The sequence below is a fragment of the Chiloscyllium plagiosum genome, unplaced genomic scaffold (assembly GCF_037043375.1).
Source record: "Chiloscyllium plagiosum isolate Xiang-an unplaced genomic scaffold, Cpla_swu_hap1 HiC_scaffold_11, whole genome shotgun sequence".
Classification (NCBI taxonomy): domain Eukaryota; kingdom Metazoa; phylum Chordata; class Chondrichthyes; order Orectolobiformes; family Hemiscylliidae; genus Chiloscyllium; species Chiloscyllium plagiosum.
In genome coordinates this window covers 31548330-31563455 of record NW_028270149.1, presented here as the reverse complement: position 1 = coordinate 31563455, position 15126 = coordinate 31548330, and the positions used below count along the sequence as shown (strand labels likewise).

The window sequence follows — 15126 nt, the reverse complement described above, 5'->3', positions numbered from 1 at the left end:
TATGGAATATATGATTTTGTCATAAATCATTGCCATTGACATTGTTGAAACGTGAAGTTGCTCACTTAATCTGAATTGATGATTTCTGCATAGCATCTTAGTTGAAAGATTCTCAAAAGTATGAAAATCTATATCAACTGCATGATTATATAAAGTAAAAAATCGAACTAGTGGATGCTCTCTTCAGATTTTCCATTGGTCAGACCATCGTAGAATCTCAAACATAGCAGATTCTAATGGAATTGCCTTGGAAATTAAAGACTTCACTGGGCTTTGCCCTGGTATTCGGAACCAAACAAAAGTTTTCAGTTAAAATCAGAGAATTGAGAGGGTTCCACTGAAGTTAATTAAATAATAACTGAGATGAGCTGTTAAAAATCTAGTCCAACTCTTAAGAAATAATCGACTGCTCTCTCCCAAATTAATCGCACAAAACTGCATCTCCCCAGGACCCCTTCAACCCCTCAGACCTTGAGCAGACAACACCCCTTTACCCCGAGACATGACAACCCCTTGGCCTCGATCTGACATCCACCCCACTACCCCGTCCCAGACTTAGCACTTTATACATATCCCCTGCACCACGCACTGGGCTTCCCTATCCCCAGAAACTGACATCACCCTCCCAACCACTATTGGATCTGAACCCATCTCTTCAACTAGCTCTAATACAAAAATCCTCACCAACATCTACCAGGCACCCTACATAACTGGCATCTACCCACCTAGAACCCTGACCTCACAATCACCTTGCGGTGTACTTGCTCTTTTACAAGAGCTGTCACAGCAGTTATTTCTGATACCAGACCAGTAAATCCCAAATGCGCCAACTGACTACTGTAAAAAGTGGGTCATAGTTTACACTCCCCCCACCCTCCACGTCCACAACCACAGACTATGAGGAGCTTGGCAGATTTAAGTTCTGCCTGAGTTTCTAAAGGAGCCTTGATCAGAATCTCCTCTCAGCAATGTGAAGCTCTTTCTTAGCATAAAAAAGGAGCAGAGTAGCAATCTAAATATGGCTGCCTCTCCTTAGAAAATCTGGCATTATACCTTACTGATGTAGTAGGAAGATTTCCGAATTTCTTTTGCAATGCTTTTATAATTTTACTTGAAATAAGAAAGATTTTCATTACCCTTAGCATGTAGTAAAGAATCTTACTTCCCTGCTTGGTTGATGTTATTAATCTACAATATCCAGGAATTTCATTGCCTGAAAAATTAACCATGATTGGCCAATAAACTGTCCTTGTTATTCCCATTTCAAAATTCCATGCAGGAACAGAATGTTCCATTCCATAAATCCAGACAACAACACATGGAAGATCAGCCTAACATTTACACACTTTATAAGCTTTTACATACGGAGAACTGCATTACAAATATACACCTCCTAACTCAGCAACCACATTTTCAATTTGTTCCAGTTTATAGGAGCACCAAATGAATCTCTAACTAGTGCAAACCATTTGAATATTATGAAATACTTATTTGCCGATTATCACTAAGCAACTGAAAAAGAGAAGTGGGTAAAAGATTCTGGAGATGAATTTGGTCCATTCAATATATTTAGTGCCTTCAACTGGTGTCAGTCAATTCAGCTTGGCACGTTCATGGAAACTAGATCTGTTATCTTCTTGACTGGTGCAATTTAATACCCAAGTGTTGATGAATATTTACTGAATTCTTGCAAATTCCTTTCATTCATGACCATCACTGGCAGTAAAATAACCTTCGTTTGGCTAGTGTGAGTATTGTTTGAGTGTCCTACCAACGTTCAGCTTTTCAACTCCTTCCATACAAAGAAAAATCCTTCTGATTCAGTGAAATGCTCCTTTTAGTGAGTAAACCCAAAGTAAAATAGGTTTTATGGCTATAAAGATCTTATATGCACTACTGTTTAGTATAATATTTCTTCCTTTAGCTCTGTTGCATGATGAAACGATTGGCACTGCAGAATGGGCAATATTTTGAATTGATTTAATGTGAGGTGTGAGTATTATTGGAAAAAAGGATCATGTTACTGCATAATAAGCAGTGAGGGAGAGGCATTGTATGCAATTCTAAAAAATAAATAACAGAATGAGAAATGTACCACAGCAAATTGGCCACCCAATCAAGCCCTCTTTCCAACTCTAGTTAAATGTATATAGAGCTCATAAACACCGTCTGCATCAAATGTCACAATAGAGTGGATTAATTTGATTTAGCAGAAGTATTAACCATAATTTTTACCTTGTGAAATAAAGCTAGAATGAAAATTTAAGAACTGTCTTTCAGAAAGAGATAGAAGGAATGATTTAGAGTCATAGAGTCATAGAGATGTACAGCACGGAAACAGACCCTTCGGTCAAATTCATCCACACTGACCAGATATCCCAAACTAATCTAGTCCAATTTTCCAGCACTTTGCCCATATCCCTCTAAATCCTTCCTATTCATCTAGATACCTTTTAAATGTTGCAATTGTACCAGCCTCTACCACTTCCTCTGGCAGCTCATTCCATACATGCACCACCCTCTGAGTGAAAACGTTGCCCTTTAGCTTCTTTTTATATCTTTCCCCTCTCACCCCAAACCTATGCCCTCTAGTTATGGACTCCCCACCCCAGAGAAAAGACCTATTTGTGCACCTCATGATTTTATAAACCTCTATAAGGTCACCCCTCAGCCGCCAACACTCCAGTGAAATCAGCCCCGGCCTATTCAGCCTCTCCCTATATCTCAAATCCCCCAACCCTTGCAACATCCTTGTAAATTTTTTCTGAACCCTCTCAAGTTTCACAACTTCCTTCCGATAGGAAGGAGACCAGAATTGCATGCAATATTCCAACAGTGCCCAAACCAATGTCCTCTACAGTCGCAACATGACCTCCCAACTCCTGTATTCAATACTCTGACCAAAAAGGAAAGCATAACAAGTGCCTTCTTCATTATCCTATCTACCTGTGACTCCATTTTCAAGGAGCCATGAACCTGCACTCCAAGGTCTCATTGTTCAGCAACACTCCCAGTGACCTTACCATTAAATATCAGAGGAGTAGGAAAATTGAAGTTTCGGGCAGGAGCCCTTCTTCAGGAATGAAGCTGGTAGCCTCCAGGGTGGAGAGATATATGGGAGGGGGGTAAGGCTCCCAGCCTCATTCCTGATGAAGGGCTTCTGCCCGAAACATCGATTTTCCTACTCCTCGGATGCTGCTTGACCTCCTGTGCTTTTCTAGCACCACTCTAATCTAGGCTCTGATCTCCAGTATCTGCAGTCCTCACTTTCGCCTTATCATTAAGTGTATAAGTCTCGCTCAGATGTGCTTTCCCAAAATGCAGCACCTCACATTTATCTAAATTAAATTCCATCTGCCACTCCTCAGCCCATTGGCCCATCTGGTCAAGATCCCGAAGTAACCTGAGATAACTTTCTTCACTGTCCACTACACCTCCAGTTCTGGAGTCATCTGCAAACTTACTAACTGTACCTCCTATGTTCACATCCAGACTGGTTTCTTCAGTCTGAAGGCTTTTTTATTGACCTCATAGATCCTTATGTACTGTTTCTTGCACAGCTACATGGTGACAAAACTAAGCAAACAATGATTGTGATATTGGTTATAATTAAATGAAAATTCATCTGCCACAATTTTCCTGAGGTCTACAGCATCTAAAAATAATTTTGTAAGATAACTTTGTAGAATAATGAAAATGCCAGTCTGGTATGAAAACAGTCGAACATATTTTTTTCTTGTATTTGGCATGAAGAATTGCACAGAGAGGAAATTCCACAAAGCAGGATTCCACACCTGTGAAGGATGGAAAATTAGACAAGCTTCATTATGAGCAATCCTTCCCACCCAGTTTAATGCATTACGCCCAACCAATCTTAAATGTCATGTTCAATAATAGGATAAGTATCCAAATAAATCATGGAATTGTGAAACGATAGCTGTACTATCTAATTGCCAACAAAGTTGTCTTTATTCATTCAGATAACTGAGCAGCAATTTCAATATTAACTATGGTGGAATGTCCAGCTCCTGTGGTGAAATTGTTGTTCTTTTCTCATGAGATGGAATTTAGAGTCAGGACAGAGGTTTGTGATTATTCACAAATGTTAGTGAGTAAAGTGGGTGAGCAAGTATTCAAAACTTCTCGCTGTTTTGCTATGTAAATGTTCCACTAACCCTAAAGCACTACCATTGACACCAAATACTGGAGAACATTAAGTAGTTGGAGAGAGTGTTGCAAATTTCAACTTTAAAATACAAGTTTTTTTTTGTTGCGCTCTTGTTCGGGGAAATCTATCACACAAAGTAAACAGTGAGTCAATGACACCAGGGAGCTACAGGCACAGTGTTGTTTCATGAGGGAGACCTTTAATGTAAATACAAATTGAATAATCTTTGTTGCAGCCTTAGTAAAGCACACACATTCAGAAAATAACTAACTAACAGGTGCAGAATCCTACTTATGGCAGACAGATGAGGTGAGCTGAACATTTATCATTGGTCTCTGTTATTATGATCTGAAAAGAAAATCCTTCCATCAAATCAGAGATTGTCTGTGGTTTTCAGTTTATATTTCTTTTCTATTTTCCCCCACACTACTGCCTAATAGCGGTAGTGCTTATTTTTCCCCAGCACCCATGTTGTGTGTGCAGGTGTCGGTCACAGTGAGGTTTTCAGTTTATATTATGAAAATAGACGTTCACACATCAAGCCAATTTTGCTTAACAGTGTCATTGATCACAGCTCCCATAACTAACAGTGTTCAATAATAGACACTTCATGGGGACATTCTAAGATTAGAGTCATACAGATTCTTACTTTTTTAGCAGTGAGAACGATAGATTTTCAGTCTTGTCTGTAAGAGACGATAAAGTGAAAAATAAATATGTGAGAGTAGTGAGACGTCTCCCATTAAATGACAATTCCCAAGCTCATCAGCGAGAATTTAAAGGAGGCAATAAATCAGAGTATCATGCAGCAATATTAGAAAGACAATCAAAACATCACTTTGAGTGTAAAGGAAGGACTGGCAAAGAATATTATCAAATTCAGCCAAGCTTCTCAGCACTGGGATACCTTAGTGAGGCTGGATAAATATGGGTAGAGAATGTCTGTGATTGGTTTTCAATGTCTCGCAGTTAATGTCCTTATCTTGTTGATTTAGGTGACCCAAAGGAAAATCTGTCTCATTTTAATAACACACATAGTTGGCCTGTTTTCCAGTTTTGTTAAACTCTGTCATTCTGTAAGATGGTTTGGCTGTAACATATTAAACTACAAATCATGGAAAATTAATGCCAGGAAGAAATGTGGGAGTGTATTTGCTGTTGTAGTTATTTTGCATGTGCTGAATGAATTAAACAGTTACAACTGTGGCCTGGTTTAGAAACAGACTGGGAAAATTCTAAACTCTGAATGAGAAATATTTTAAACAGAAGTTTATTATTTCCACATATTTTCATATTTTATGAAATGGAAGTGTTGGTTGATCAGATTTCTGGCAATTTGAAAAAATTATGATGATCCAAATTCCTACATTTTACCTTCATATTGTTCTGTAAATAGCATAAATAAAAACATAATCTATTATTTATCGAGGAGTGAAGAGGATTTATATGGGGGTAGGTGGTAGGATTGATGGATGGAGGAAGGGACCACAATGTATATAATAAACACATTGTCACCCTGAAGATCTTTTCTCTGTGATTATGGAGTGGGAGATTTGTTTCTCATCTCCCTAGTCCATAAAACAGATACAGCAACCTTTCTTAGCTAAATCTAGTTATTATAAAAGGTTAGATCAGTTAGGATCCAGTTGTATGATAGAATGGACTCAAGGGACAAAGTGGCCTTTGCCCAAACCTACCCCTTGATATCACTGATCATGGGTATCAATCTTCGATATTTCTCCATTCCCTGACATGTGGCTCACCCACAAATTTCTCAATTATTGATCTGTTTGTTATTTCATATTATGTAGCTGAAAAATGTAGAAAGCTAAACCTCTGTGTACTGCAATTGAAGTGAAGAAGAATAATGAGTCAACAGTGCAGAACTCTTTGTTTCACAAATGAATCACAGCAGAAATGAATCAGCTCAATCATTTTCAAATGTGTTAGGGAGGGTAATGACTCCAAAGGGGTTTTCATTCTTCCTTTGGTATATTACTTTGAAATTTAGTGAGAACAAAATTTATTCGCAGTTCCCTAGATTCAGCACTGGCTTACCTAGGCAGTACCCTGCCACCCTGTTACAGCACAAGGGGCCCAGGTTCGATTCCAGCCTCGGTCTACTGTCTGTGTGGAATTTGTACATTCTCCCAGTGTCTGTGTGGGTTTCCTCTCACGGTCCAAAGATGTGCAGGTTAGATGAATTGGCCAAGCTATGTTGCTCATGATGTTCAGGTGCATTAGTCAGGGGAAATGTAGGGTAATGGGTCCGGGTGGGATAGTTTTCGGAGGGGCGGTGTGGACTGGTTGGGCTGAAGAGCCTGTTTCCACCCTGTAGGAATTCTAATTTGCAGGACACTAGAAAGAAATTTGATCATGGCATCTTTTACTTTATTCCCCAGCACTCTGTGTTTAGTAACATTTAAATATTAGAAATAACGATTTTCATCTTTAATGATATTGGCAGACAGTACTAACTTCCCAGCTGTGTCCCAGGTGGGATTAGGATGATGAGAATGACACCTTTGTAGATAGATATTTAACTTCCTTTTGACTTCCATTGAAATTTCCTTTATAGATACAGGTTTTATAGGTCAAGGAGTGATATAACAGGAATTGCTATAATAATCCTGATATGAATGACTGAATGGCTGAAAGAATGATTTTATTGTCACATATGTAGGAAGATACAGTCAAATGTGTTTTGATGCCATAATATGGCGCCGTTTTGAGTTACAAAAGGAAAGTACTTAATTAGAGTTCATCTCCTGTTCAAATTGGATCTCAAGCACAGCTTCAGAGCTTCTACAAAGTCTCTGCAAGGTGTTCTGGGCTTCAAGATGTTCCTGCCCTAGGTACAGCAACAACACTGATGCCCCAGGAGACCCTGGCTTTGCTGCTGCCACCACCTCATCAAGACTGCCATGAATTCCCACTGCAGGCACTGCCATCCCCCACAGCTGGTACCCTGTTTTGCCACCAGGAATCCAGGTACCAGGCCTACTGCCACTAAGAGTCCCTGCTCCAGGTATCGCCATAACCAAGAGTTCAGGCACCGGGCCTACCACTGCCCAGAGTCCAGCTCTGGCACTGCCACCACCAAGATTCCAGTCTCCAGGCACCACCAAGAGTCTGGGCTCCAGGCCTAACACCACCAGAAATCCCTGCTCCAGGCACCACCAAGAGTCTCTACTCCGCACACTGCCACTGCCACCAGGAATCCCAATCCATGCAGCTACTGCCCCGAAGACACCGCTCCAGCCTCAAAGATGAAGAAAGAAAAGCAAAAAAAAAAACAAAAAAAGAGAGAGAGAGAGAAAGATGCCGCTGGCCTGGTACAGATGAGCTCAGGACCTTGAATGCTACCCACCACGCAGGCGCTACTATCTCCAGCTACTTAGTGCATGACCAATCTGGATAGTTTAGATTCAATTGCCTATCTGTCACATATTCATTGATTTCAATATAAAACAGGCTGCATGGAGCATTACTGATGTCCCTGCCTTCTAAAGGTGTGGAGGAAAAGTTCATGAAGGACAACAATGGGCCAGATTGCATCTTCTATCGTGGCAAAGTGATCTGCCGATAGCGATTGTTAAAGCGCACATGCTCACAATGATCATTTGGAAAAGATGTTTAAAAATCACAATACTTGTTGAGCCTATGAATGGGAGAAGGTTTCTAGTAAAATAACTGAATGTTGTCTGTTGTGTTCCTCGGCTGTAGGTGCTTCTCCATACCCAGGAGTACAAATAGATGAAGAATTTTGCCACAAGTTAAAAGAAGGAACAAGGATGAAGCCCCCTGAATATTCCACATCAGAAGTGTAAGATTTATCTACCAATCTCTTCTTTTTGGAGCAGAACTGTTCCAACTGTAATAGTAATTATAAATAACGAAATTCCATTGTTTAGGTGAGCTTTTGAAGATACGTTGGCAAGACTGGAGATAACCTTAAATAAAATATGATCTCATGGAAGTGAAATGTGAAGCACAAAAAAGTTGCAGGAGGGTGAAATAATCTATGGCAGAATCCATACCACCAAGTTTATACTTCACTGGTTAATAAATGAGGTTGTGATTTTACATTAAAGAGGTGGGTTATTAATCTACCCAGCCCAACCCCTACAGTTTGATGAAATGGCAGAAGAGTTCCTAGTTTGCTCCGTATCTCCTCCAAGACTCCTAGCCACTGAGACCAATACCTGTTGAGAGCTGAACTCAATTGTTAACCTGAATTTGGGCCTGAAGCTGAAAGGTAAAATCCAGGTCAAAGAAAGGTTTATTCAATTACATGACAGTGATAAAGAGTCATCTAGATTCAAAACGTTAGCTTGCTCTCTGTCGCCATGGATGCTGCCTGACCCATTGTGATTTCCAGGATTTGTTGTTTTTGGCTTCATTAAAGTATTTTTTAAAAGGTGGTCTCTTCAGCATTTGACCTGTTTTATACGCTTCTAATAATACTGCAGTTCTGCTCCCTGATTCACCATTTTTATAAGGTTCATCTCTGTCAGGACAGTGAGCAACTGTCAATAACTGGTTGAGTGTCATGGCTGAAGCATTTCCTGTCTCAATCTTCCAACAGCTTGAATGGTTCTGTGATTTCTGCCCTCTGGTGGATGAACTGTGCTTTGCAATATTCACTGTCAGCAGAACATAGGCATTAAATTTGAAATAAACTTCATCACTCAAGCGTCCACAATAAAAGATAGAAGCATTAGGTTCTTTTTTTGGCCATTTTACAATTCAATTACACATGCCTTTACCAGCTGCCAGTATGATGGGAATCCAAAGATATCACTTCAAACACAGTGTTCCTAAAACTCCTTTTTACACAAATAAAACTAATGATATGCAAATAAATCAGCTACGGTAGATTACACAGCAAACGCTGCACAAAGTCCAAACTTGTTAGACCTGGGTAAATAGATTTGATATATTACTAATCCAGTCAGCTAATACTCTTGTTACGTTTCTGTTTTAGTTATCAAACAATGTTAGACTGTTGGCATGGGGAGCCTGGAGAAAGGCCGACCTTCAATGAGTTGGTGGAACAGTTGGGAGACCTTTTACAAGCCAATGTTCAGCAGGTAGGAGAACCAAGCAGGTTGGAGGTCATCAGGGAAGTTGGGGAAGGAGATGAAATAAAATCAACAATTGTCAAAAGTAGAAGTGTCAGAGGGACTGAATAATTCGGTTTAATATTCAATCATTGGGGTTTACCACAGATGAAATGTATGTGCTCTCTTACTGCCCATTATTAGTATGTTTTGTATGGAAAGAGATCTTTAGTTTGAGTGCTATTTCAACTAAATAATTCAGTGACCCCTGAACCATTTTGAATGACCTGTTGAAAACATTGTAACATGCCCCAACCTTGTTCCTAATATTTTGGAACAGGTTCAGATGTATCAGCACGTGTATTTCATATATCCCTGAACTAACATGGAAGTTAGTTGATGAAAACAATGAGTAAATACAGTGAGAATGTTACCTTCAGAGATTATCTTTTCATGGTTAAACCTTTATGCTTACTTTAAAGTAAGGCTCACACCAAATTCATCTCCAGTTAAGATAATCTAGTTGTTGCTCCAATTAGAAGTCCAACTCCCACATGTTCATTGTTCTGAGCACTATCAGCTGCAAATATGGAATCCAAGTTTGAGTTTTTATTCATTTGAAGATGATTATATTCAATTGATGTACTTGGAGTTTAGTCAGCATTACTTTGCAAATAACAAAGCACCTAATTCATGAGGAGAAAGTGAGGTCTGCAGATGCTGGAGATCAAAGTTGAAACTTTATTGCTGGAACAGCACAGCAGGTCAGGCAGCATCCAGGGAACAGGAGATTCGACGTTTCGGGCACAGGCCCTTCTTCAGGAATGAGCAAGGAGTGTTCAGCAGGAGAAGATAAAAGGTAGGGAGGAGGGACTTGGAGGAGGGGAGTTGGAAATGTGATAGGTGGAAGGAGGTCAAGGTGAGGGTGATAGGTCGGAGTAGGATGGAGGCGGAGAGGTCAAGAAGAAGACTGCAGGTCAGGAAGGCGGTGCCGGGCTGGAGGGATCCGGCTGAGACAAGGTGGGGGGAGGGGGGATGAAGAAACTGGTGAAGTCCAAGTTCATCCCCTGCGGTTGGAGGGTTCCCAGTCGGAAGATAAGACGCTCCTCCTCCGACCGTCGGGTTGTTGTGGTTTGGCGGTGGATGAGTCCAATGACCTGCATATCCTCGGTGGAGTGGGAGGGGGAGTTGAAATGCTGTGCCACAGGTTGATTGGGTTGGTTCGTCCGGGTGGCCCAGAGGTGCTCTCTGAGGTCGGCGTGGGGGCGGAGTTGGACATGGTGATGGAGACCGGCGGGGGGGCGGGGTTAGGCGCGGTGACGGAACTCGGCCGGGGGGCGGGGTTAGGCGCGGTGACGGAACGCGGCGTGGGGGCGGGGTTAGGCGCGGTGACGGAACTTGGCCGGGGGGCGGGGTTAGGCGCGGTGACGGAACTCGGCATTTGGACCACATCGCCGCATGTGTCTCCGCCCCCCCGCCGCGTTCCGTCACCACGCCTAACCCCGCCCCCCCGCCGCGTTCCGTCACCACGCCTAACCCCGCCCCCCCGCCGCGTTCCGTCACCACGCCTAACCCAGCCCCACTGCCGCGTTCCGCCACCACGCCTAACTCCGCCCCCCGGCCGAGTTCCGTCACCGCGCCTAACCCCGCCCCACGCCGCATTCCGCCACCACGCCTAACTCCGCCCCCCGGCCAAGTTCCGTCACCGCGCCTAACCCCGCCCCCACGCCGCGTTCCGTCACCGCGCCTAACCCCGCCCCCCGGCCGAGTTCCGTCACCGCGCCTAACCCCGCCCCCACGCCGCGTTCCGTCACCGCGCCTAACCCCGCCCCCCCGCCGGTCTCCATCACCATGTCCAACTCCGCCCCCACGCCGACCTCAGAGAGCACCTCTGGGCCACCCGGACGAACCAACCCAACCAACCTGTGGCACAGCATTTCAACTCCCCCTCCCACTCCACCGAGGATATGCAGGTCATTGGACTCATCCACCGCCAAACCACAACAACCCGACGGTCGGAGGAGGAGCGTCTTATCTTCCGACTGGGAACCCTCCAACCGCAGGGGATGAACTTGGACTTCACCAGTTTCTTCATCCCCCCTCCCCCCACCTTGTCTCAGCCGGATCCCTCCAGCCCGGCACCGCCTTCCTGACCTGCAGTCTTCTTCTTGACCTCTCCGCCTCCATCCTACTCCGACCTATCACCCTCACCTTGACCTCCTTCCACCTATCACATTTCCAACTCCCCTCCTCCAAGTCCCTCCTCCCTACCTTTTATCTTCTCCTGCTGAACACTCTCTGCTCATTCCTGAAGAAGGGCCTGTGCCCGAAACGTCGAATCTCCTGTTCCCTGGATGCTGCCTGACCTGCTGTGCTGTTCCAGCAATAAAGTTTCAACCTAATTCATGACCTTACCAACAAGGATTTAACTTTTTTTAATTCTCCAAGGATGACCCTTTATTGTAAGATTGTCATTTCATGTTGTCCTGACATGCAAATTTAATGGCAGACATTGTTTAAAAGAAAACTTGAAATTAAACTATAAAACCAGACCTGTAATTCTGATCTTATAACATTTCTCTTACTACATAACTGAATAACTGGCTGAATTGATGAAATGTTCAGTAATTCAGATATGCAGCATGCAACTGTGTGCATAAAAAAATTGTGGGGATTCTAATTGATACATGCTGCTGTGAAAATGGTGGGGTTCAAATCTCAATAACATGGCTAATCCCTGGGTAAACTAATTCTGAAAGTAAATATATTTCTTAAAAGTGATTTATATTTCCAAGAACAGTGGGACTTTTGGAAGAAAAATATTTTATTTTTCACAGATGACTCTGTCAGTGTGTAATGTAATAATTTGTAAAACATTATCAGGTTAGTGAGCAGAAAAACAATTTTACAGAAGTTGGCACCTCCAAAAATATTTGCATTCAGCTAACTCTAAATATGTGGTTTAGTATTTTTTTCTCTAATGAAATGCAAACATATCTGGCAAGGTCAAAGTTTATTGCCTATCTTTAACTCTCTTTGAACTGTGTGGCTTGCAAATCATTTCAAAGGACAATTAGGATTCAACCAAGTTGCTGTCACATGTTTGCCATACTGGTAAGGATGGCAAATTTCCTTCCCTAAAGGAAATTATGGGGTTTTACTATAAATCAGTGATGCTTTATTCATTACCATTATTGAGACTATCCTTTACTTCCATATTTATTGAACTTAAATTCTACCAGCTGTCATGGTGGGTTTTGAATTTTATTGTCAGATCATTAATCTATCCTAAAGGATTGCTCATTCAGTGACATTATCAGTAATCCACCATCTTCCCCAAAAGCATTACCAAACACCACTATAACCCTCACATCCAATTAATACAACATAGAATCTTCTCCTGTCTGAAAAAAATCATCTTGGTTATTTGCAGAATTGCATATTATTTGGTCAGTTTTCTGTAAAATAAAACTTCTGTGCACATTGTTCACAGAACTCTTGATCCATAATTGGAGATTGTGATGATATGAACCGTGATATTTAAACTGTGCTTGAGATTCTACTTACAATCTACTGCTTTGCAAGCAGAACATGTCCATATGCTGTAAACCTCATCAACATGATTTATGAAAATACTTTTAACAAAGAGCCCATATGTTGTTGTTTGCCAAAAATCCTATTTTATAAATGGATTATCAAACTTTCTTGGTTTCCCTTTCTCTGAAAAAGACCAGAATTCCTCAAAATTCCTCAAAATTCCTCAAAATTAGCCTGGGCAACTTATAAAAGAGCTGAAAATGTGTTGCTGGAAAAGCGCAGCAGGTCAGGCAGCATCCAGGGAACAGGAGAATCGACATTTCGGGCATAAGCCCTTCTTCAGGCTTATGCCCGAAACGTCGATTCTCCTGTTCCCTGGATGCTGCCTGACCTGCTGCGCTTTTCCAGCAACACATTTTCAGCTCTGATCTCCAGCATCTGCAGACCTCACTTTCTCCTCAACTTATAAAAGAGTTGAGTGCAAGATATTGTTATATTACTGTTAAAACAGAATAATGTTTGCTTGTAAATGTCAAGCTTCCCCTCATAAATTGAGATTTTGTACATGTATTAAAGTTATCTATATTAGATTATTATCTGTTACTTTAGATGGAACATTATTCCAAATGTTTCAAGTGTTTTAGTGCCTGCATCAAATACTAAAGGAATTTCATATGTATACATATGCACTTCAGTTACCAGGATCAAACAATGACATTCAACTCCTTTCAACATTTTTCAAATCAACAGCTTTGTTGTTACAGCAGACAACTTCTGTAGTTGACTGAAATCTCCTTTGGTACAGCTTCAGCAGAAATATGTGAAATTAGAAGCTCATGTTTTCATAAACAATTTCAAGAATAAGAAAACTGGCAACATAAGATCATCACACATGTGTCAGCATCACCTGGAATGCGTTGCTTGCTTGTTGATAAGAATTCCCAATCACGTACAATGGCTTGCTTGTCGGCTGCTCTCAGTGTTTTGGTTATTTTTCCATTAGATGTGGAATTGCTCGGAAAGACACTATTTGTTACCCATTTTGAGAAGATGACAGCGAGTCACTGAAATATCTGCACAGAGACCAGCATCCTGACACAAAGTCACTATTTATTTATATACCATTACACCAGCTGTAGCCAGCCAGCTCAGAGTCAGAGTCAGTCGCCTGAACTGAGGAGATTCTAAACTCTTGATTATATATTTTTTAATTCATTAATACACAAAATACAATACAACAATAACAATACACAAGAGAAATAGGGACACAACCATAAGGTGCCTGAAATTTCACAAAACAAATAGCACTACATAAAATTCAGAATTTTCATTCAAGTCACTGTCCTCTGAAAGGTACCACCATGACAGATCCAGAAAGGAATCCATTTCAGCCCCTAAGGTTAAAGTTTACAGCAGACTGAAGACCACGATATATAACTGCAAACACTTTACACATCGCCTGCACCCAGGCACAAAGAAAAGCCGTCCACAAAACACAGCAAAACAATTTTCAACAATTCAAACCACGGATTACATAACTCAACCCGCCTCCCCCCAACTCTCCCACCCCCCCACCCCTGATACCCTTCTGTGCCTGGGTACCCGACATACAACATACCAGTCAACACCAACACCTACTGACCAGACTGCCCTTGGCTTTCCTGCAGGACAGACGTTGGCCTTCTGGTCTCTGGCCGCCTGCATACTGACCGACCCTCCCCAGGCCCACTTTCCTCTAGACTGGTCATCGACCACCCAACTCCCGGTCACCCCACGTACTAATCGATCCTCCCCAGGCTCGCTTTCCTCTGGCCCGGTCATTGGGCCCCCAGCTCCCAGTCACCCCGTGTTCGAACCAAACCACCCGTACCTGCTTTCCTCCATTCGGGCTGTCGGCCTTCCAGCACCCAACCTCCCTACGTACGGACTGACCCTTTCCCCTGGCCAGTGTTCCTACGGACCGGCCATCGGCTGTCTGGCTCCCAGCCTCCCTGCGTACTGACCGCTCCTTCCCTGGTCAGCCTTCCTACAGGCTGCCTGGCTCAGCTTCCCCACGTACTGTCTGCCTGCCCTATACCCACTTTCCTGCGAGAATATTATCAGTTGCCTGGCCTCGCCCACCCCGCGTACTGACAGGTTCCTCCTGGCCGACTTTTCTCCAGGCTGGTTATCGCCCCTCCAGCCCCCAGACATCCCGTGTACTGGCTGCCCCACCGCTGACCACCCCATGTACTAACAGACAACTCCCTGGCCGGTCATCAACCCTCCGGCCCCCAGCCAGCCCGTATACTTTCTGGTCCTTTCCTGGCCAGCCTATCTACGGGTAAGTTGTCTGCTGCCTGGCCTCCGTCCACCCTG

General features: G+C 42.7%; 1 protein-coding gene across 3 annotated transcripts in view; it reads left to right on the top strand.

Annotated features, from left to right (window-relative positions):
* kdrl (kinase insert domain receptor like) overlaps window positions 1-15126 on the top strand; it is a 265292-nt gene that overhangs the window by 164979 nt on the left and 85187 nt on the right. For all 3 annotated transcript variants that reach the window (XM_087991964.1, XM_043704900.2, XM_087991965.1), the window contains exons 25-26: window positions 7895-7994; window positions 9156-9261. In XM_087991964.1, the coding sequence (XP_087848090.1) occupies window positions 7895-7994; window positions 9156-9261 (206 nt within the window). The remainder of the gene's footprint in view (window positions 1-7894; window positions 7995-9155; window positions 9262-15126) is intronic.